Source organism: Ailuropoda melanoleuca, chromosome 9, assembly GCF_002007445.2.
Source record: "Ailuropoda melanoleuca isolate Jingjing chromosome 9, ASM200744v2, whole genome shotgun sequence".
NCBI lineage: Eukaryota > Metazoa > Chordata > Mammalia > Carnivora > Ursidae > Ailuropoda > Ailuropoda melanoleuca.
The window spans coordinates 22,337,409-22,361,909 of NC_048226.1; the positions used below are offsets into that span (position 1 = coordinate 22,337,409).

At 41.0% G+C, this 24,501-nt stretch overlaps 1 protein-coding gene across 1 annotated transcript; it reads right to left on the reverse strand.

Annotated features, from left to right (window-relative positions):
- Nucleotides 1-724: 724 nt before the first annotated feature.
- Nucleotides 725-4,867, reverse strand: MAGEL2 (MAGE family member L2). The gene has a single exon (XM_011232985.3). The coding sequence runs from the start codon at nucleotides 4,735-4,737 to the stop codon at nucleotides 1,177-1,179; it is 3,561 nt and encodes a 1,186-aa protein (XP_011231287.2). The 5' UTR covers nucleotides 4,738-4,867; the 3' UTR covers nucleotides 725-1,176.
- Between the last annotated feature and the right edge of the window lie 19,634 nt (nucleotides 4,868-24,501).

Sequence of the window (24,501 nt, forward strand, 5' to 3'; positions counted from 1 at the left end):
CACCCCCCCAACCAGTAAGTTCCCCTTAGACCTCCATGTCACTAGTCGCGTATCTCCCTCCCTTTCCACCACCACCTGCAATCCACATTGGAGCCTGGTGTTCCCTTTTCCCTTTTATAAGCCTAGATATTTTGCATGGAACATTTCCATCCCAGTATCAGTGTGTTGATGAAACCCACATCTCCTGAGCTGCTGGACATCCACCATGGCCACATACCTGACAAATACCCCCATTGACCACTTCATCCACATAGCTAATAAACCTAGATACTTGTGGTGCTGCAAGAAGATGGCCCTTCTTTCCCATGTAACCTTAAGGAAAAACATCTGCTTTAAACTGCAAATTTACTGATATGTGCCATTTAATTAAGCTACTGGAGCCTGAGACACTCATCTACAAAATGGGAATAATAATGCCTAATTTGAAGGACTATTGTGAAGATCAAATCAGATGAGGCATTCAGCATCTTCCTGATTCAACCTCACTGACTTGTGAAGTTTTACTCCTGAATTAAAGAAATCTTAGTTTTCACCACCCCACACAATCACTGCAGTAGTATGATGAATGTAGCACTGTCCTTGAGTAAGGCTCATCACTGTGGTTTCTACTATCACTGGTAGTAATCTGGATGTTTAAGTCTATTCAGAGAACGTGGTTAAACTTGGCTCCCGTCATCTAGAGTAAAAATGAGAATAAAGACAAACACTTTCATGTTATGCTGAAAGTATATTTATATATATATAGATATAGATATTTATTTTTCTGCAGACAGCTTTTACTGATGAGTCATTTTAATGTTCAAAGAACAGCCTATTTCAATACTACATAATCTGTACCAGAATGAGATGGATAGCTTCTCAATTCATTTCACAAAGCCAGCACAACTCTGATACCAAAACATAACAATTATAACACAAAACAGAGAATCACAGATCTCACTTAAAAATACAGATGCCAAAATACCAAATAGAACAGTAGCCAATCGAAATCAACATCACATGAAAATGTACAAAGCTTTGGCAGATACCAAGTTGAACCAAATTTAAATCCAAACTTACACACGTAGAACTGGAACATAAACACCAGAAACAAAACGCCCCCCCACCCCACCCCACCCTGTCAGTGGCCTGTGGCCAGGAACCCAAAGGAATGAGATATCTGCGGAAGGAACCACATTAGCGGGGAGGGGAACTGCTGGTGGGGTCACCGGCATTATCACCAGATCCAGGCTCATCCTCATCCAGATCTTCAGACTCACACTCTGCCAGCGCTTCAAAGTACTGCAAAGGCCAGCACCGTGGATCTCTCTTATGGAGCTTGGCCAAAAACCTCAAAACAAGCATCTTGCTGGTTTCGAGGAATGCTCGGGGGCCCCAGAGGAACTCATATTCTGCTGGCTCAGTATAGGGGATTTGCCTGTACTCTAGGTACTTCTGCCTTACAAACACTTCGGTGATGAGCTTCTTTGTATTTCCGAAGAGAGCATGTGTCTCTCGGACATCCAACCCTAACCTGTACAGAAAACTAAAGATCAAGTCCTCCCTGACACAATTGCCTTTCATAAAGATGAGGCTCAGGACCACCATCAGGAGGCCTAACTTGGGCCTGTCTAAATAGGATGCCACTGGTTCACCCTTATGGTGTCCCAGTTTGTTGATGATAATATAAGAGTGGTTTTCGGGATCAATTTCTTTCAATTGATAACCGAAGACGCACTGTAGCTTATTGTTGGCACGGTTGATGATATCCAAGCACTCGTCTTTATATTCACGGATGATGAATTTCACCATCTCTGAGCGCTTGATGGGCACCTTGGCTTGGTCCTTGACCAAGAGGAACTGCACCAAAGCATTTGCTCTCTCATCCAGGGGAGACAATTGCTGAGTCTCCAACTTGGGGTCATTCTGGGTGGCACCAAATCCCTGAGAGAGATTGGTGAACTCAGAGATAATCAAGGGCTGAGGGCTACCTGGGCTTTCCCAGAGACCCAGGGCCCTCGAAGTGCTTGGGCCCTCCCAGGCACTCAGAGCCCAAGTTGTGCTGGGCCCTTCCCAGCCACTCAGGATCCGGGAGGTGCTCGGGCCCTCCCAGCCACTCAGGCCACGGGAGGTGCTCGGGCCCTCCCAGTCACCCAGGACCTGAATAGGGTTTTCAACCTCCCAGTCATTCAAGTTCAGATTTTCCCAGGGTCTTGGTGCCTGCCAGTCGCGCAGGGCCAGCATTTGGCCATTGCTGTCCTCTTCGGTATTCAGATGCTTCTTCTTCCGGGTGGCTTTGCCAGAGCGACGTGGTGGCTCAGCAGATGTCTTCGAGCCCTCTTGAGTGGTGGCCATTGCCTTGGGGGCAGCTGCCGTAGCCATCAGGATGGTAGGCACTGCCTGGGCTGCTTTCGAAGCATTCACATTGGGCTGCGGAACCCATGGAACGGCAGGCAGGGCCTCCACACAGGCAAATGGATCCTGCAGAGCAAGTGGCAGTGACTTCGGGGTCTCAGAGGGGGCAGATGGGCCCTGAAAGGCATTAGAAGAGGCAGGCTGGAACCGGGAGGTAGTTGGAAAGACCCTTGAAGTGGCAGTGAAGGTCTCCGATGTGGCAGGCAAGTTTTTCCAGGCAGTCGGCAGGTGTGCTCGGGCAGCTGACACTGCCTTTGGAGCACAGAAAGTGGCAGCAAAGATCATGCGATCCTTCGAAGGGGCCCTCCGTTCCTTTGAAGAGGTCCTACGTTCCTTTGAAGAGGTCCTGCGTTCTATTGAAGAGGCCCTGGATTCTCCCGATGGAGTCATCAGTGATTTAGCGGAGCCCACGGGAAAATTTGCTGCCGCTAAGGGAGCTCCGGGCTGGCCCTGCAAGGCTGCTGGGGGGCCTTGCCAGGAGGGCTGGAGTTGCAAGGTGGGCAGCTCTGCTTGCGGGCCCGAGGGCTGGGCCTGCTGGGTGGGTAGCTGGATTTGCAGGGCCTTTTGGGAGGCCTGGACCCCCTGAAAGGGCTGCTCCAGCTGAACCAGTGGTGGGCCCTGCCTCTGGGCCTCCTGGGTGGGCACAGGCTGCCAGAACTGCCCAGGGGCCTTGGGAGCCTGCCAGGCCAGAGCCTGGGCTTGCTGCACTTCCTGGAATTCCATCGACGTCGGCAGCTCGTGTGGCACTGGGGCTTGGCCTTTGGGGGCCTGCCAGATGATGGGCGGGCAGTGCACAGCCTGTGGGGCAGACAGAGGGGCCGACAGCACAGCCTGGGGTGCCTGCGGGCCAGCGGGAGGCGCCGTGGGCACCTGCGTTGCTGGCGGGGCCGTGGGCACCTGCGGCGCTGCTCGCACCTGTGGAGCTGCCCGCACCTGCGGGGTGGGCAGCCTAGCCTGCGGAGCCTGCCGCAGGGGCGGCGGAGGTGGCAGGGCCTGCCAGAGCGGTGGTGGGGTGGCCAGGACCTGTGGGGCAGGCCGGATGGGCGGCGGTGCCTGGCGTATCAGCGGTGGTGCCTGGCGAATTGGGGGTGGGGCCTGGCGCACCGGCGGGGGGCCAGGTCGGATGGGTGGTGGGCCAGGGCGTATGGGTGGTGGGCCCTGGCGCACGGGTGGTGGTGCCTGCCAGGCAATGGTCGGAGCCTGCCAGGTGACCTGCGTGGCCTGCCAAGCCAGAGGCGTGGCTTGCCAGCCCTGTGGCGGGGCCTGCCATCCCGGCGAGGTGGCCTGCCAGCCCGGGGGTGTGGCCAGCTGTGCCGGCGGGGCCTGCGGGCCCTGGGGAACCTGCGGAGGAGCCCTTATAACCTGAGACTGGATTTGCAGAATCAGAGGCTGAGCCTGTGGGGCCCAAGAAGCCAGAGGCTGCGCAGGTGGGGCCGCCGGCTGCGCCATCGGGGCTCCTGAAGCTGGAGGCTGGGTGATCGGAGCTCTCGAACCTGGAGGATGAATCATCAGGACTCCAGGACCAGGAGGCTTGGCCATCGGGGCTCCCGGAGGCGGAGGCTGGGTCATCAAGGCTCCTGGGGGCGGAGGCTGGGCCATCGGGGCTCCCGGAGCAGGAGGCTGGACCATCAGGACTCCCGGAGTCAGAGGCTGGGCCATCAGGACTCCCGGAGTCGGAGGCTGGGCCATCGGGGTCCCCGGAGGGGGAGGATGGGCCATCGGTGTCCCCGGAGGGGGAGGGTGAGCCATCGGTGTCCCCGGAGGAGGAGGATGCGCCATCGGTGTCCCCGGAGGGGGAGGATGCACCATCGGGGTCCCCGGAGGGGGAGGATGGGCCATCGGGGTCCCCGGAGGGGGAGGATGGGCCATCGGGGTCCCCGGAGGAGGAGGATGGGCCATCGGGGTCCCCGGGGGAGGAGGATGGGCCATCGGGGCTCCGGGAGCTGAAGGATGCATCATCAGGACTCCCGGAGTCGGAGGCTGGGCCATCGGGGCTCCCGGAGGGGGAGGATGGATCATCAGGACTCCGGGAGTCGGAGGCTTGCCCATTGGGCCTCCCAGAGGGGGAGCCTGGACCATCGGGGCCCCCAGGGCAGGAGGTTGGGCCATCGGAGCCACTGGGGTAGGCGGCTGGCCCTGTGGGGCCTCCCAAGCAGGCTGAGGTGCCTGCCAAGCGGCCAGTGAAGCCTGCAAATCAATCGGAGGTGGATCCCAGGGGACTGGCGGAGCCCGAGAGGAGGCGGGCGGGGCCCGCATCAGAACCGTAGGGCGGCTATAGACCGGAGGCTTAGGGGCCTCGGCCGGGGGACTCGAATCACCCAAATTCTTACTTAGCTGCGACATGTCCCTTTGCTCTGACAGCTGGTAGGCCTTTTCCTCCGACAGCTGCTGGGCCTTTTCCTCCAGAGAGAAGAGAATGCCTACGTGGCTGATCAGAGGATCCCTCCCTGCTGACTGGTGAATAGGAAGTAAGTGCCCTTAGCTCTGCAGCTTTCCGCAGTAAGGAGGAGGGGGGAAGGGGGCTCAATCCCGCCCCTTCCCCGCCCCCGACCACCACAAGTGGATAGTGCATAGGGGCGTCTACCAGAAATCCTGGCTGACACAAGATCCCTTCTCACTCTGTCCAGTCCCCAAATGCAGCCTGGTGAGACTTACCATGGATGAGTTTTCACAGAGGAGTGACAGGAACAGATCTATGTTTTAGAAATCACCGTTCTGCAGTATGGAGTAGGAACAGACCACTGTAACATGGAAGGCATCCATGAGGGGGGAGATGGTGTGGTCTGAGCTCAGATACAGCAAAATCGGAGCCGGTGGATAAAAGAAGTGAATCTATGTATACGAGCGATTCAAGAATCATAGTAGGCAGCTATTATAGTTTCATGTAAAAGAGTGGAGAAGACATATAAGTCTGTCCTGGGAAAGTGGGAAATCTCTAGTGTAGTTGATTCTCTTAGGGACAGAGTGGGAGGCACATAGCAAGAGAGATTTATGAGTATTGATTGGGACATGGACATTTGCAATGCTGTGGGACTGCCAAGAAGAGACGCTCTATAGACCATCTTGTATGATGGCTTGGGATTCAAAAGAAAACTGAACTGGGAGTTAAGGTACTCCTTAACTGTGGGAGTGAATGTGGTTGCAGGAGAAGTGTTTAGAGTGAAACTCCTGAGATACGTCTTGAAGAAGACAGACGTTTTTAGACATAGGCAGAAAAAAGGGATGGCAAAGACTACAGAGAGAAGGAAAGAAATTATGAAAATTCAGATGCTCCAGACATCAATGGAAGACAGCATTTTTAGTACCAGGAAAATTTCCTGTGGAATGGCTGGGACGAAAGAACAAGGTGGGTTTCTTAGTGCTCGTCATCAGTTACAGAGCAGGAAAGAAATCATAGACGTGAAAGCCAAAAAAATGCACTATAAAACAATAAAATGAGTGAATAAATAGATCTAAGATGAATATATAGGGAAAACAGATGAAGGAAAAAATATGAAATTTCAGGGAAATCTCTTCAAGCAAAATCTGTTTAAAAATTATATATATGCAGACAAAGCAGAAGATATAAAAATGATTAGGTAACACTGTACTTCATGTTGAAAGGCATGACAGTCTCACTTCCGGCTGGGTAGTTTTCTGGAAATATTCTAAATATGAAATATCAAGGATGTTTAGTTTAGAAGAGACTGTTTTCACCTAGGGCAAGAGTCCAGAACGATACCATGAGAGATACCACAAGGGGGCAGAAGAGAATGAAGAAGGCCATACCCTACTCCTGAGGTACCTTATCCGATGTTCCTCAAATATGGTAATTTATGAATTCCAGTCAAGACATACACACACTCCCAGGGCTATTATTGCTTTAAATAATGAGGAATAATTTCAGAATGAGGTTTCAATGCTTTATTTTCTGGCAACTGAAGAGATAAGGGATCAGTTATTATCCCTAGGAACATCGTCCTTTTCAAAGACAAGCATCTCTTTCATGGTGCCGAATATGTTACTCCCATACCCACAGAGCTGCTTCTACTGAATGGATACCACCATGCTTCATGGATTCCAGGTCCCTTTGCACATTAATAGTCCTTATAGGACCTCTCATTTTGGTAGGGGTTTAGAACCACTTTAAAGGGACCGACTCTAGACGTATAGCCTTGGTGTTCCCTGATCAATCCTGACACATGACAGTTACTGGCTATAGATGGCTTTGGGAAATTGAGTCTATTTTTCAGCCAATGGCATTTCTACCCTCAATAAAACATACTTGCTCCTCCTCTAATTAAAATGTATAGTTTTCTGAGAGATTAAGTTATTTTGCTAATCATTTCTTTTTCAGTATTATGGCAGATGTAACCTTCAATCCACCATTCTGTGAATCATCCTACACAGTAAATGGCTACTAGTAGGTCCCAATTGTCCCAGTGATGTTGGGTGGCAATGAATAGCAATGTCGACACCTACTAAATTCATTATGTAAAAGGAGGCCCAATTTATGCCCAAAGGTGATACAGAAACCAAAAAAGAAGAATCAGGAATTTTTAAAAATTAGTGTCATTCAGTATGGAAAGTTGTCAAGTTTTACATTAGCACCTGAGTGATTCACTGGTAACATTGTTTAACTGGTAGAGAAAATCTTGGGTATAAGCATTTAGCGATTCTGGTGGGACCAGGAATGGTAGATGAAATGGGTTTATTCTTCCATGGAAAACCTGCCTATTGTTTTAAGATTTTATTTATTTATTTGGCAGAGAGAGACAGCGAAAGAGGGAACACAAGCAGGGGGAGTGGGAGAGGGAAAAGCAGGCTTCCCGCCAAGCAGGGAGCCTGATGGGGGGCTCCGTTCCACGACCTTGGGATCATGACTGGAGCAGAAGGCAGACACTGAACGACTGAGCCACCCACGCGCCCCGTCCTGCCTATTTTTGACAATCAGTGCTTACAGACGCAGGGCACTTGAAAACCCAGCTACTCACAGATTACCTACTCCCAACATCAAATATACCTGCGAAATCAAGTAACATATAACTACTTTGTGAAGACTGACTGCTTTAATAACAGGAAGAACCAAAGCTGTCCGGAGTACAGTGGGGAATTTGGACTACAAGCTTTAAATAGGACTCCCAAAACCTGCCTTCTCCTTATAGGATCTTTGAGCTTCTTGAAGCCTTGCCACCCTTCTGTGTGTATGCTCTTCCACTTCTATGACTCTGAACTAGGTCTTGCCTAAATTTCCTTCCCTTGCTTCTCCATGAAACAGCTTAAAAACCCAAGGTGAGTAGAAAGCAAAAGGCAAATATATACAAAACATCCATGGGATGTAGATGTCTGCCTTCTAATATAAAATATTTTCAGTATTTTCAGGAGTATATAACAAAAGGGTAACACAAATAATTAAAAAATTAGGGGAAGGAGAATTGAGGATAGACAAATAGAAGTAGGAAAATCGTTGAGGCAGGTATATCAAAATTTTGTATATTCCTTAACTATCTGATTCACCATAAAAATAAAGCATCCATGCAGACTGGAACCTTGTTTTGTTCACTCTTATATATCCTGTTCATCCTTATATATCCTGTTCATCCTGAAAAGCCATTAAAATAATAAAAGTGTAAGATTAGAACAACAAGTATATATCTTTCACTCCTATATAGCTGTTAGACTTAGTGTAAATATTTATAAGTGGGTAAAATAATCAGTTATGATTTTCAAAAAGTCTAAAATAATTTATTTATGAAATGCCTTTTATTAAGGATTTAGTATGTGTCCAACACTGTGGTATGAGCAGTGCTGCAGAGGAAAATCTGAAACCGAATCTTATAGACACATGGATATTGACATGGTATTTTTAGTGCAATAAATTGTTACTGTTTGCAGTGTTTAAAACTCATATTGGTCGTAGTTGATGCGAATAACTGAAGAGTCACTTATGCTTGAAATGTGGGGGGGGTGTAATTCTGGCAGCACCAATGAAAAGAAAAACAAACAAACAAACCCAAAGCTGTGGGAGAGATTCATGAGTGTTCTTCAAATAGACAGACAGAGCCCTAAAAGAAAAACAAAAACAAAAAAGAACAACCACAACATATATATATATATGTACATACATATATATATATATATAGATATAGATATATATAGATATATATAATGGTGTTTTTTAAAAAAGATTTTATTTATTTATTTGAGAGAGAGAGAGTGTGTGTGTGTGAGAATAGCAGAGCAGAGTGAGGGACAGAGGTAGAAGCCGACTCCCCGCTGAGCAGGGGAGACTCTAGGACTTGATCCCAGTACTCCAGGATCATGACCCCAGCTGAAGGCAGACACTTAACAGACTGAGCCACGCAGGCGCCCCGTGTTTTTGGTTTTTTGTATGTTTGTTTATTAATAGGCTATTTTTCAGACCAGTTGTAGGTTTACAAAAAAAAATGAAGGGAAGAATTGAGAATTCCTATGTATTTTATGTCCCTACCACATATACACCCACAAATTCCCCTGCTATCAATATCTTTCACCTGAGTGGTACGTTTGTTACAATCCATGAACCTACACTGACACATCATTATCATCTGAAATCCATAGTTTACAATGGGGTTCCCTCCTGGAGTTGTATATTCTATGGGTTTTGACAAATGTATATGACCTGTGTCCACCATTCTAACATCATACAGAATAATTTCAAAATTTAAAATAATTTAAAATTTTAAAAAAATCAACAATTTAAAAATCCTCTGTGCTCTGCCTATTCACCCTTCCTCCTCCAAACCCGTGACAACATTGACTTTTTAAATGTCTCCATAGTTTTACGTTTTCCAGAATGCCGTTTGCTTTGGAATGATACACTATGTAAAATTTTCTGATTGGCTTCTTTCACTTACTGATATACATTTAGGTTTTTCCATGTCTTTTTATGGCTTAATAGCTTATTTCAATTTTTAGCATTGAATAATATTCTGTTGTCTGTATCTACCACAGTTTATCTATCCACCTACCTATCTAGGTTGCTTCCAAGTTTTGGCAAATATGGATGAAGTTATTGTAAACATCCATGTGCACATTACTTATTCTCCATTGTGATATAATATACCACTGTATAGATTTTACGCAGTTTGTTTATTACCATTCACCAATTATAGAACATCTTGATAGCTTCCAAACTTGGGCAACTATGAATAAAGCTGTCATAAACATTTGTGTGATGAATTTGTGTGGACTTAAGTTTTCAATTCATTTGGGTAAATACCAAGGAGCACAATTGTTGGATTGTATGATAAGAGTACATGTAGTTTTGTAAGAAACTGCCAAAACCGACTTCCAAAGTGGCTATTCTTGGAGGCCATTTATATATCTTCATTGTGTATTTCACTCCGTTTTCCATTTCTTAAATTGGCTTGTCTTTTTATTGTTGATTTTAACAGAAATCACATTATTCAGATTTTCTTTTTCTTCATTTGCCAATGTGAGGAAATTCTGCTTTTAAGGATTTTTTTTTCAACTTCATTTAAGTTGTGAAGTTTTAAAGTTAAAGTTGTCAATCTCCCTTTATTAACAATTCATTAATTGTTAAAAAGTTTAAAGTTAACAATTTCTTTTTACTAAATGGTGATTAATAAAGCATCCCTTTATTATTATGTCAATGTCTGTATAATATGTAGTATTGTCTTTCATTCCTTTTATGAGTGATTTGATTTCTTTCTCTTTTGTTTTTTTTCCTTCTTTATTAACTTTTCTAGGGCTTACCGGTTGTCTTATTCTTTTCAAAGAATGAATGATTGACTTGTGTAATTTTCTCTATTGTTGGTCTGTTTTCTATTTCACTGATTTCTGCTCTTATTTCTATTCTGTTTATTCTACTTGCTTTAATTTTCATTTTTTCTACATTATTAGTGTGCAAGTTTAAGTCATTTATTTTAAATATTTCCTCTTTTCTAAAATGGTCACTAAAGTTATAAATTTCTCTTTCAGTCTTAATTGTAGCAGCCTTTTATAAATTTTAGGATGTTATGTTTTTATTGTTATTTACTTTGAAATATTTTACAATTTTCTTTAGGATTTCTTGTTTGATGTATGGGTTATTTGGAAGTATATTGTTTAATTTCCAAATATTTGGATAATTTATATGTATTTTTATAATGTTAATTAATCATTTAATTCCAATGTGATCAAATAATATGTGCAATATGATTCAGTTATTTAAATATATTAAAACAGGGCGCTGAGTGGCTCAGTTGCTTAAGCATCTGCCTTCGGCTCAGGTCATGATCCCAGGGTCCTCAGATTGAGTCCCACATCAGGCTCCCTGCCCAGTGGGGAGCCTGCTTCCCCTTTTCTCTGTCTCCCAGCTTGCGCTCTCACTCTCACTTTCTATCTCAAATAAATAAATAAAATCTTTAAAAAAATAAATAAATATACTAAAACTTGAATTTATTTCCCAGTAAAGGGTCTATTTTGAAAAAAAATATTCCATATATACTTGAAATAAATGTATTCTACTATTCTTAGATATATTTCTGTAAGTGTCTCCAAGGTCAGTTTGACTGAGCATATTGTTCACATCTTCTATATACTTAGAATTTTTAAAATCTGGCTGTTCTATGCATTACTCAAAGAAGTGTGTTAGAATCTACAATATGGTAGTAGCTTTGTCTGTTTCTCTTCTTAGGCAATTTAGTATAATATACTATCAGATCTTTATTAAGTTACACATATTATGTGTGTGATTATGTCTTTTTCGTTTTTCTTTTTTCCTTCAAGGTTTTATTTAAATTCTAGGTAGCATACAGTGTAATATTAGGTTCAGGTGTCGAATTAAGTGATTCATCACCTACATACAACACCCAGTGCTCATCACAAGTGCCCTCCTTAATAACATCATCCATTTAACCCATCCCCTTCCTACTTCCCCTCCAGCAACCTACAGTTTGTCCTCTAAAGTCGAGTCTGTTTTACAGTTTGCCTTTTTCCCCAATGTTTATCAGTTTTGCCTCTTAATTTCCACATATGAGCAAAACCATATGGTATTTGTCTTCCTCTGACTGACTTATTTCACTTAGCAGAAAGCACGCTAGCTCCATCCACATCATTGTAAATGTCAAGATTTCATTATTTTTTATGGATGAATAATATATATAATATAATATAAAATATAAAAATAAATATAAAATAAATAAATAAAAATATATAACTTCTTCTTTTTTAATATTTTTATTATATTTAGTCACCATATGGTACATCCTTAGTTTTTAAAGTAAGTTCCATGATTCATTATTTGTGTATAACACCCAGTGCACCGTGCGATACATGTGCTCCTTAATGCACATCACCAGCCTATCCCATTCCCCCACCACCACCCCTCTGAAGCCCTCAGTTTGTTTCCCAGAGTCCATAGTCTCTCATGGTTCATTCCCTTTTCTGTTTACACCCCCTTTCTTCTTCCCTTCTTCTCCTACCAATCTTCTTACATCTTATGTTCCATAAATGAGTGAAACGATATAATAATTGTCTTTCTCTGCTTGACTTATTTCGCTTAGCATTATCTCCTCCAGTCCCATTCATGTTGCAGAAACTGTTGAGAAATCATTATTTTTGATGGCTGAATAATATTCCATTGTATATATGGACCACATCTATCTAATCCAGTCATCTGTTGAAGGGCATCTCACTCCTTCCATGATTTAGCTATTGTGGACAATGCTGCTATGAACATTGGGGTGCATCTGGCCCTCCTATTCACTACGTCTGTATCTTTGGGGTAAATACCCAGTAGTGCAATGGCTGGATCATAGGGTTGCTCAATTTTTAACTTTTTAAGAGACCTCCACACTGTTTTCCAAAGTAGCTGTACTGACTTGCATTCCCACCAACAATGTCAAAGGGATCCCCTTTTTCCACATCCTCTCCAACATTTGTTGTTTCCTGCCTTGTCAATTTTTGCCATTCTAACTGGTGTAAGGTGGTATCTCAGTATGGTTTTGATTTGAATTTTCCTGATGGCTAATGATTTTGAACATTTTTTCATGTGTCTGTTAGCCATTTGTATGTCTTCATTGGAAAAGTGTCTGTTCATATCTTCTGCCCATTTTTTGATTTGTACTGAGTTTGAGAAGTTCTTTGTAGATCTTGGATACCAGTTTTTTATCTGTAGTGTCATTTGAAAATATCTTCTCCCATTCCGTGGGCTGCCTCTTAGTACTGAGGACTGTTTCCTTGGCTATGCAGAAACTTATATCTTGATGATGTCCCACAAGTTCATTTTGTTTCTTTTGCGTTTGGAGATGTGTCATGAAAGAAGTTGCTGTGGCCGATGTCAAAGAGGTTACTGCCTATGCCCTCCTCTAGGATTTTGATGGATCCCTGGCTCACATCACGGTCTTTCATCCATTTGGAATTTATCCTTGTGTATGGTGTGAGAGAGTGGTCAAGTTTCATTCTTTTGCATATAGCAGCCCAATTTTCCCAGCACATTTATTGAAGAGACTGTCTTTTTTCCACTGGATGTTTTTTTCCTGCTTTGTCAAAGATTAGTTGCCCAAAGAGCCGAGGGTCCATTTCTGGGTTCTCTATTCTGTTTCATTGATCTATGTGTCTGTTTTTGTGCCAGTACCATGGTGTCTTTGTGATCACAGCTTTGCAGTACAGCTTGAAATCTGGCCATGTGATGCCCCCAGCTTTGTTTTTCCTTTTCAACAATTCCTTAGAGATTCAGGGCCTTTTCTGGTTCCACACAAATTTAAGGGCAGTTTGTTCCAGTTCTTTGAAAAATGTCATTGCTATTTTGATCGGAGTGGCATTGAATGGTAGATTGCTCTGGGTAGCATAGACATTTTAACTATGTTAATTCTTCTGATCCATGAGCATGGAATATTCTTCCATCTTTTTGTGTCTTCTTCAATGTCTTTCAAGAGTGATTTGTAGTTTCTAGAATATAGATCCTTTATGTCCCTGGTTAGGGCAATTCCGAGATAACATGATTTTTTTATTTTTGGTGCTATTGTAAATGGAATGGATTCCCTAATATCTCTTTCTTCAGTCTCATTGTTCGTGTATAGAAATGCAATTGATTTCTGAGCATTGCTTTTGTATCCCGCCACATTACTGAATTGCTCTATAACTTCCAGTAGTTTGGGGGAGGATTCATTTGGGGTTTCCATACAGAGTATCATATCATCTGGGAAGGGAGACAGTTTGACTTCTTCTTTGCCAATTGGATACCTTTTATGGAGATCAACGAGAATGAAAACACAATAGTCCAAAACCTATGGGACACTGCAAAGGCAATCCTAGGGGAAAATACATAGCCATCCAAGTCTCACTCAAAAGAATAGAAAAATCTAAAACACAGTTTTTATATTCTCACCTCAAGAAGCTGGAGCTGGAACAGAAGAACAGGCCTAACCCATGCACAAGAAATCAGTTGATCAAGATTAAAGCAGAGATCAATGGATTAGAAACCAGGAGCACAGTAGAGCAGATCAACAGAACTAGAAGCTGGTTCTTTCAAAGAATAAATAAGATCAATAAGCCACTGGCAAGACTTATTCAAAAGAATAGAGAAAGGATCCAAATTAATAAAATTATGAATGAAAAGGGGAGGTCACAACCAACACCAATGAAATAGGAAGGATCATTAGAAACTTTAATCAACAGCTTTATGCCAATAAATTAAACAACCTGGAAGAAATGGCTGCCTTCCTGGAAACCTATAAACTACAAAGACTGAAACAGGAAGAAATTGATTTTTTAAACCAACCGATTAATTATGAAGAAATTGAAGCAGTGATCAAAAACCTCCCGAAAAACAAGAGTCCAGGGCCTGATGGATTCCCCGGGGAATTCTACCAAACATTCAAAGAAGAAATAATACCTATTCTCCTGAAGAGGTTTCAAAATGTAGAAACTGAAGGAAAACTACCAAACTTATTCTATGAGGCCAGTATTACCTTGATCCCCAAACCAGGCAAAGATCCCATCAAAAAGGAGAATTACAGACTGATATCCCTGAGCAATATGGACACCAAAATTCTCAACAAGATCCTAGCTAATAGGATCCAACAGTACTTTAAAAGCATTAACCATCATGACCAGGCAGGATTCATCCCTGGGATGCCAGGGTGGTTCAATATTCGCAAATTGATCAGTGTGATAGACCATATCAACAAGAAAAGGGTCAAGAACCATATGACACTCTCAATAGATGCAGAAAAAACATTTGACAAAAAACAGCATCCTTTCCTGATTAAAACACTTCAGAGTGTAGGGATAGAGGGTACATCCCTCAATTTCATAAAAACCATCTGTGAAAAGCCTACAGCAAATATCATTCTCAATGGGGAAAAGCTGGAAGCCTTTCCCTTAAGATCAGGAACATGACAAGGATGCCCACTCTCGCCATTATTATTCAACATAGTACTATAATTTCTTTTTCATCCATCAGTACGGACACTGAGGCTCTTTCCATTATTTGGCTATTGTTGATAATGCTGCTCTAAACATTGGGGTGCATTTATCCCTTTGAGTAAATATTTTTGTATCCTTTGGGTAAATAATAGTGAAATTGCTAGATTATAGAGTAGTTCTATTTTGCATTTTTTTGAGGAAACTCCATAATATTTTCCAGTATGCACCAGTTTGCATTCCCACCAACAGTGTAAGGGGGTGCCCTTTCTCCACATCCTTGCCAACACCTGTTCTTTCCTGCATTATTTTTAGCCATTCTGAATGGTGTGAGGTGATATCTCATTGTAGTTCTGATTTATATTTCCCTAGTGATGAGTGATGTTGAGCATCTTTTCATGTGTCTGTTAAGCCATCTGTATGTCTTCTTTGGAAATATGTCTATTCATGTCATATGCCCATTCTTTAACTGGATTATTTGTTTTTTGGGTGTTGAGCTGGGTAATTTCTTTATAGATTTTGGATACTTGCCCTTTAGCAGATATGTCATTTGCAAATATCTTCTCCCATTCTGTAGGTTGCCTTTTAGTTTTGTTGATTGTTTCCTTCACTGTACAGAATCTTTTTATTTGGTGAAGCTGCAATCATTTATTTTTTGTTATCCTTTTATTTCCTTTGCCTCTGAGACAGATCTAGTAAGAAGTTGCTCTGGCCAATGTCAAAGAGGTTACTGCTTATGTTCTCCTCTAGGATTTTGATGGCTTCCTCTCTCACATTTAGCTCTTTCATCCATTTTGAATTTATTTTTGTGTATCTTGTTAGAAAGTGGTCCAGTTTCATTCTTCTGCATAAATTGACCCTTTCATCTTACAGCATGTCTCCCTTAGCTCTGTAAATACTTCTTGCCTTGAAGTCTACTCTGTCTGATATCAACAGAACCATACTGGCTTTCTTATGCTTAATAATTTTATACTCTGCTTATTTGCATCCTTATACATATATAAAAATATAATTACATAATTCCATAAGTTATAGATTCATTATAAGTAATTGTCTCATGTTATCATGGAAGTTAGAATGTCCCAAGATCTGAAAGGTATGTTTTCAGGCTGGAGACCCAGAAGTCCCAATGGTTCAGTTCCAGTCTGAGTATGAAGGTCTGAGACCCGGCAGAGGAAATGGTGTAGTTCCAATCTGAAAGCCAGCAGGCTTGAAACACAATAAGAGCTAATGTTTCAGTTCAATTCCAACTGTAGGAAAAAAGCCTATGTACCAGTTCAAAGGTCTACCAGGAAGAAAAACATACTCTCTTACTTGAAGAAGGGTCAGCCTTTTTGCTGTATTCAGTCCTTCAACTGATAGTGTGAGAGACCCATCCACATTATGGAGGATAATCTGCTTTACTCAGTCTACTAATTTACATGTGAATCTTATCTACAACACCCTCACAGAAACACCCAGAATAATGTTTGACCAAATATCTGGGCATGCTGTGGCCCAGCTAAGTTCACACATAAAATTAACAATCACAGATAAGTTGTGATTTTATTCATTATTAATCCATTCTACTAATTTCTGTCTTTTTCTTAGAATACTTAGTCAATTAACATTTAGTGTAATTACTAATAGGGGAGAGTACAAGTCGGCTATATTGGTATTTCTATTCCAAGTACGCAATCTATTTTTTTTCCATTTAGGATTAATAAAATATTTTAGTATTCCATTGTATCTCCTGTATTTTTTACATTTATTGTGTTGTTATTTTAATAGATGCTCCACAGATTACTATATGCATCATATAAGCCTCTCTCTCTCTCTCCCTATATGGGTGCGTGTGTGTGTATATACAGAGAGAAAGAGAGAGAGAGGGAGAGAGATGAGAGAGTTTTTGCTATGCATAAAACCATATTAACTGAAACTTGTGATATCAGAGAAGTGTACTCACTTTGTACAGGTCTTATTATAATTAAGGTTCTATGCAAAGCAAAAACACTGTTCTTAGCATAAGTTCAGCCTGCACAGTACTGTACAAGGCAGACTAACTGTATTATATGTGTGTATTACTTTACATATATAAATATTTGTGTGCATTATTTTATATTAAATTTTATATATAAAACCATTAAATATGCACATAAATATATTGTATATTAAAACATTGTATGAGGCTAGCATTACCTTGACCCAAAACCTAGCAAAATCCTCATCAAAAATGAGAAATACAGACAAATATCTCTGACGAACATGGATGCCAAATTTTTCAACAAGATCCTAGCTAATAGGCTCCAACAGTACATTAAAAGGATTATCCATCATGACCAGGTAGGATTATTCCTGAGATGCAATGGTGGTTCAACATTCACAAAACCATCAATTAGAGAGAACACATTAATAATAGAAAAGTCAAGAACCATATGATACTCTCAATTGATGCAAAAAAAACAATTGACAAATACAGCATCCTTTCCTGATTAAAACTTTTCAGAACATAGGGATAGAGGGAACATTTGGTGGATTAATTTCATAACCCATTTATGAAACGTCCACAGTGAATATCATTCTCAATGGGAAAAAGATGAGAGCTTTTCCCTTAAGGTCAGGAACATGACAGGGATGTCCACTCTCACCACTATTGTTCAACATAGACCAGATGTCCTAGCATCAGCAATCAGACAACAGGAATAAATCAAAGGTATTCGAATTGGCAAAAAAAAGTCAAACTTTCTCTCTTTGCAGATAGCATGATACTTTATGTGGAAAACCCAAAAGACTCCACTCCCAAATTACTAGAACTCATACAGCAATTCAGTAATGTGGCAGGATACAAAATCAAGGCACAGAAATCAGTTGTTTTACATACACTAACAATGTAACTGTAGAAAGAGAAATTAGGGATTCGATTCCATTTATAATAGCACCAAAAAATATAAGATACTTAGGAATAAACCTAACCAAAGAGGTAAAGGATCTTTACTCTAGAAACTACAGAACACTTATTAAAGACATTGAGGAAGACACAAAAAGATGGAAAAATATTCCATGCTTGTGGATCAGAAGAATAAACACAGCCCAAATGTCTATGCTACCCAGAGCAATCTATACTTTCAATCCCACTGTGATCAAAATACCAATGCCATTTTTAATGTGCTGGAATGAACAATCTTAAAATTTGTACGGAACCAGAAAAGATACTGAATCACTAGGGAAATGTAGAAAAAGAAAAACAAAGCTGAGGGCATCACATTGCCTGATTTTAAGCCACACTACAAAGCTGTGACCACCAAGACAGCATGGTACTGGCATGAAAACAGACACATAGATCAATGGAGCAGAATAGAAAGTCCAGAAATTGACCCCCAACTGTATGGTCAACTAATCTTTGACAAATAAGGAAAAAAATATCCAATGGAAAAAAGACAGTCTCTTCAATAAATGGTGCAGGGAAAATTGGACTGCTATATACAGAAGAATGAAATTCCACCATTCTTTTAAACCATACACAAAGATAAATTCTAAATGGATGAAAGACCTCAATGTGAGACAGGAATCCATCAAAATCATAGAGGAGAACATAGACCATAACCACTTCAACATGGACCACAGAAACTTCTTTCAAGACACATCTCTAAAGACAAGGGAAACAAAAGCAAAAATGAACTTTTGGGACTTCATCAAGATAAAAGATTTCTGCACAGCAAAAGAAACAGTCAACCAAACAAAGAGGTGACCCACGGAATGGGAAAAGATATTTGCAAATGACGCTTCAGATAAAGGGCTGGTATCCAAGATCTATAAAGCACTTCTCAAACTCAACACCCAAAAAACAAATAATCAAGTCAAAAAATTGGCAGAAGACATGAACAGACACTTTTCCAATGAAGACATACAAATGGCTAACAGACATATGAAAAACTGTTCAACATCATCAGCCATCAGGGAAATTCAAACCAAAACCACAAAACCACATTGAGATACCACCTTACGCCATTTAGAATGGCAAAAATTGAGAAGGCAATAAAGAACAAATGTTGGAGAGGATGTAGAGAAAGAGGATCCCTCTTACGCTGTTGGTGGAAGTGCAAGTTAGTACAGCTACTTTGGAAAACAGTGTGGAGGTCCCTCAAAAAGTTAAAAATAGAGCTACCCTATGACCCAGCAATTGCACTACTGAGTATTTACCCCAAAGATACAGAGATAGTGAAAAGAAGGGGCACATGCACCCCAATGTTCATAGCAGCAATGTCCACAATAGCCAAACTATGGAAGGAGCTGAGATGCCCTTCAACTGATGAATGGATAAAGATGTGGTCCATATCTACAATGGAATATTACTCAGCCATCAGAAAGGATGAATACCCAACATTTGCATCATCATGGATGGAACTGGAGGAGATTATGCTAAGTGAAATAAGTCAAGCAGAAAAAGACAATTATCATATGATTTCACTTACATGTGGAAAATAAGCAATAGCATAGAGGACATTAGCAGAAGAAAGGGAAAAATGAAGGGGGGCGGAATCCAAGAGGGAGACAAACCATGAGAAATTATGGACTCCAGGAAACAAATTGAGGGTTTCAGAGGGGGAAGGGTGGGGGAATGTGTTAGCTGGTGATGGGTATTAAGGAGGGCATGTATTGCAATGGGCACTGGGTGTTATATGCAAATAATGAGTCATGGAGCACTACATCAAAAACGAATGAAGTATTGTATGGTGACTAACACAACATAATAAAAGTAAATATGTAAATGGTAAAATACAAAAATATTTTTAAATTCCTATTACATTATCAATTTTATTATACATAATATGCCATATATATATATATATATATATATATATATATAATTCTAGTTCTGTCCATTCCTTACTGCACGTTAAGATTCCATCTAGCATCAATACCCTTCAACCTAGTACAATTTCCTTACTATTTCTTTTTTTTAACTCCTTCACCCATTTTGCTAACCCCTCACCCCCTGCCCCTGACAATAAGAAATATGTTTTCTGCATTTTAAAGCTGGGTTTCTTTCATATTTCGCATGCCAGTGAAATCATACAATATTGTCTTTCCCTGTCTGACTTATCTCACTTAGCCGAATGTCCTCAAGATCCACCTATGTTACAAATGGCAAGATTTCCTTCCTTTAGATGGCTGAATAATATTCTATATGCAAAGATCTCATATACGCACACATCTTAATTTCCTTTTACATTCATCTACTGATGGATACTTAATTATTTTCCATGTCTTATCTATGGTAAATAAGGCTGCAATGAACACAGGGGTGCATATTATCTTTTTGACCTAGTGATCTTGTTTCCTTTAGATGTATCGCCAAGAGTGGAATTGCTAGATCATATGATAGTTCTATTTTTACATTTTTAAAATATTTTATTTATTTACTTACTTGAGAAAGAGAGAGAGAGCATGCAGAGAGAGAGAGAGAGGGAGAAGCAGACTCCCCGCTGAGCAGAGTGCCCGATGCTGGGCTCAATCCCAAGACCCTGAGGTCATGATCTGAGCCAAAGGCAGACAGTTAACTAACTGAGCCACCCAGGCACCCCTATTTTTACATTTTTGAAGAAACTCCATACTGTCTTCCACATGTCTGAATCAATTTATATTCTCACCAATAGTGCATAAGTGTTCTCTTTTCCCCACATTCTCATCAACAATTGTTACCTCTTGACTTTTTTTAAAGATTTATTTATTTATTTTAGAGAGAGAGAGAAGACAGAGAGTGAGTACAAGTGGGAGGGGCAGAGGGAGAGGGAGAGAGAATCCCATGTGGACTCCACGCTGAGCATGGAACCTGACACAGGGCTCAATCCCAGGACTGTGGGATTATGACCTGAGCCAAAACAAAGAGGCGGACACTTAACCAACTGTGCCACCCAGGAGCCCTCTTGACTTTTTTTGTAGTAGACCTTCTAACAAGTATAAGGTGATGTTTCAATGGGGTTTCAATTTGCATTGCCCTGATTACTGGTGATGTTGAGCACCTTCTCATGTCTGTTAGTCATTTGTATGTCTGCTTTAGAAAAACGTCCATTCACTTCCTCTGCCCATTTTGTAATTGAAATATTTGTGTTTTTTTGTTTTGTTTTTGTTTTGTTTTGTTTTGTTTTCTTGCTATTAAGCTGTATAAGTTATTTTATTTTATTTTAAATTCAATTAGCCAAGGTATAGTACATCATCAAGTTTTGATATAATGTTCAATGATTCATTAGTTCAGTATAACGCCCAGTGCTCATCATTTTCTATAGTTTTAAGATATTAACCCCTTATTAGATATATGATTTGCTAATATTTTCACCCATCCCATCGGTTGCCTCTTCATTTTGTTGTTTCTTTTGTCATTTAGTTTGATGTAGTCCTCCTTATTTATTTTTGCTTTTAGGATCAAATCCAAAACAAACAAACAAACAAAAAAACAAAACAAAAACCCAAACATCACTGAGACCAATGTCAAGGAGCTTTTTCCATATGTTCTTTGAGGAATTTTATGGCTTCAGGTCTTAAATGCTCAAGACTTTAATTCATTTTGAGTTGATCTTCATGTATGGTATAAGATTGTGGTCCAGTTTATTTATTTATTTTTTTGCATGTGGCTATCCAGTTTTCCCTACACAATTTATTGAGGAGACTATTCTTAGCTCTCACTTTCGTTCTTGAAATGTACATTTTCTGCATAAAGAATTATAGACAGTTAATTTTATTTTTCTTTTCAACACTTAAAGATGTTATCTCACTGTCTTTTGGCAATAAGGCATCATTCTTAGTGTTCTCTTGTCCTTTTCCACTCAGCTACTTTTAAGAATTTGGCTTTATCTTTGGTTTTCAGCAGTTTGTTAATAGACATAATGTGGGTTTAATTTTGGTTATCCTAATTGGGGTTCACTGAGCTTATTGCATTTGTAGGTTAATACATTTCAACATTTAACAAAATTCTCAGCCATTAACTCTTCAAATAATTTTCTCTCACTCTCTCTTTCTCCTCTAAATCCCCCACTTCTTTTCACTCTCTTTCCTTTAAACCCAGTTGAAAGCTTTTTTATTCACTGAGGACTTTTCTTTACTTTTCAGCTCTGCTCCTGCATCTTCAAACCTCAGGAGGTCTTTCTTATTCTTAATTTACTAGGCCACTGTAATATACTCAATGAAGATTTTATGTGCACCTTGGAAGGAATTGCTAGTGGCTTTTTTCTCTGCATGAAGCCTCCTGTAGCCTGCTGCCTTGCACTTAGTGAAGGATCTGTGCATCTTGAGAGGAAATGTCTTAGCTCTACTATCTTACATCAGCCTCCTCCTCATCACTATCTTGCACTCAGGGAATGATTCATGAGTTTGTTTCATCTCCCCTTCCTTGCTCTCAGCCATTGGTATGCTACTCACATGCAGCCAGTGAGACTTGAAAGAGAGATTTGGCAAGTGGATTTGAACTTCTTTTAAACTCCTCAGAATTTGAATCTGTCATACCAGACAAGGTGTAGTCTATAAAAGTTTGTTAGTAGTTGGAATAGTTTCTCTTTATAGCCATCCATGAGGACTTTCCTTCTATGTTTGCATTATCCCCAGACACTAAAGCACCAATGAGACTCTTTAATCTTAGGAAGTGCTTGCCACTTCTGAAATTTTGTTTATTTAGGTTTGTCTGTATTTTTAGCTTGCCGGTGTATTTTATAATTTATCCATATTGCTCTCATGACTAGGCTGAAACTTTTTGCTTCCAGTTCAGAAGTGGAAGTCCTTTCCAAATCTTTTAGCCAAAGAATCTCTACAAAGCATAGGCAATTTCTCATTGTATTATAAACCTTCAGATACTACTGTGATGGCCCTGCTTGAATCTGAAATTTCTTTGAAATGTCATGACTCATATTTAAAATTTCACCCAAAGTATGTATTCATCCTCATAATATGACAGGATCAAAGAATAATGGTGCCAATGACTTGATCAAGAGTCATTAATTTTCCATATTTGTTTTAATTTCAAATGACAGCTTGAATAACTTCACCACACTTTGCAATCAGCTTTGGAATTACATATCTGTGCCCTAAGTTGTGAAGCACTTAGCACAGCATGGAATTGTGTGATAAATAGCACTGCTATTACTGCCAATACTAAGTGTTTTCAGTACTTGCATATATGAAACAGAGAGGGAGAGGCGGAAAATGCACTAGGGTGAGCCGAAGGAAAATTACTATCTTAATTGGTGGTGGTGTGAGAAATGTATTTATCATTAATTAAGAAAGAAAAAAAAAACAGAAAAGGGGCCCCTGGGTGGCTCGGTCAGTTAAGCACTTGCCTTAGGCTCAGGTCATGATCACAAGGTCCTGGGGTTGAGTCCCCCATCGAGCTCCCTGCTCTGTGGGGAACCTGTTTCTCCCTCTGCCTCTGCCTCTCTCTCTGTCTCTTATGAATAAATAAATAAAATCTTTAAGGAAAAAAAAGAAAGCCTTGATCTAGGCATCTATCTTGAGCAGTAGAAAGGCTAAGCATTGAAGGAGCTCCTGAATGATAGCCTAGATTTCCTCATGAACTAGAAGGACAGTGGGCTTGAGGAGAGTGAGTATCAATTGTAGTGTCTTGTCATCGGCAAGGGTAAGGGGAGTTGCCTATGAACAAGAAGATGCATTTCCTGACAGGAGACTATGAATGTGCAGTAGCTTCAGTCTCGGGAGTACATGTAGAGAAAGTAGGTGTGAGATTCACTGGGGTGTGAGCATTTGTCCTACAGAAGAGTTAGACAATCAAGTGGAGTTCCAAGGAGGAATGATGCATAGGAGATGCATGTAATTTAATCCCTTAGTATTTTCCCCCACCGAACCTTTGTTCTTTGCTCTCATTACTTCTCAGTCACCTGTAAAATATACGTGACTCCCAAGGCATCTTCCTCACAATCCGCTCTTGTATTACCAATCCATATTGTATTACCAAGTATATCTTTCCACTTAGGCTTAAATTTGTGTTGAAAAATCTTTTGTGGCTCTTCTCCCTTGTGTTCTTTGATCCTTTCAAGAGACAGTCCAGAAAATTAAATATCCATTCAAGGAGTTTCCAGAGAAGAATTCATTGGATAGGAAGTGAGAAATGGAATCAGTCACAAGGTGGCAGAAGAGTTCAGCCACACCCTTCACTGTCTCAAGAGGCCTCAATTTCTTCTTCAACTCGTGGGAAAGTTTTGGAATTAAGGTTCCATTTGATCTGCTGGGGCTTCTGAGAATGGGGAATCAGGATTGACACAAGCTCCACTAAGCTCTCCTAAGGCCAGACTCAGGTGAAGACCCATCAGAGGTGCCCATAAGGACACATCTTCCAAATATACCTAAAGGACTCCAACCAATGAAAAGTGATAAAAGAAGTGGACAGACCAATAATACTTGCACATTGGGTTCTGTCTGGTTTGGGAAATAATAGATTCCTTACAGCAAACAACAAACAAACAATAAAAGGAGAGAGAAATATAAGGTAGTAGTTGTGTAAAACAAATTACTGACTGAGCCTTGTAATCTGGTCAGTGAACATGATCCTGGCTAGATCTCTACCACATTCCATCTCCCTTGCCCAATTTCATCCAACTGGGCCTCCTTGCAGGCCTTGGATCAAGTCCCAGAACCCCGGCAATTGCAGGTGTAATGCCCTCTGCTAAGAAGGTTCTACTCATTCACTGAGAAATCCCCATGGCTCAATCCCTCATTTCTTTCAGGTCTCTGCCC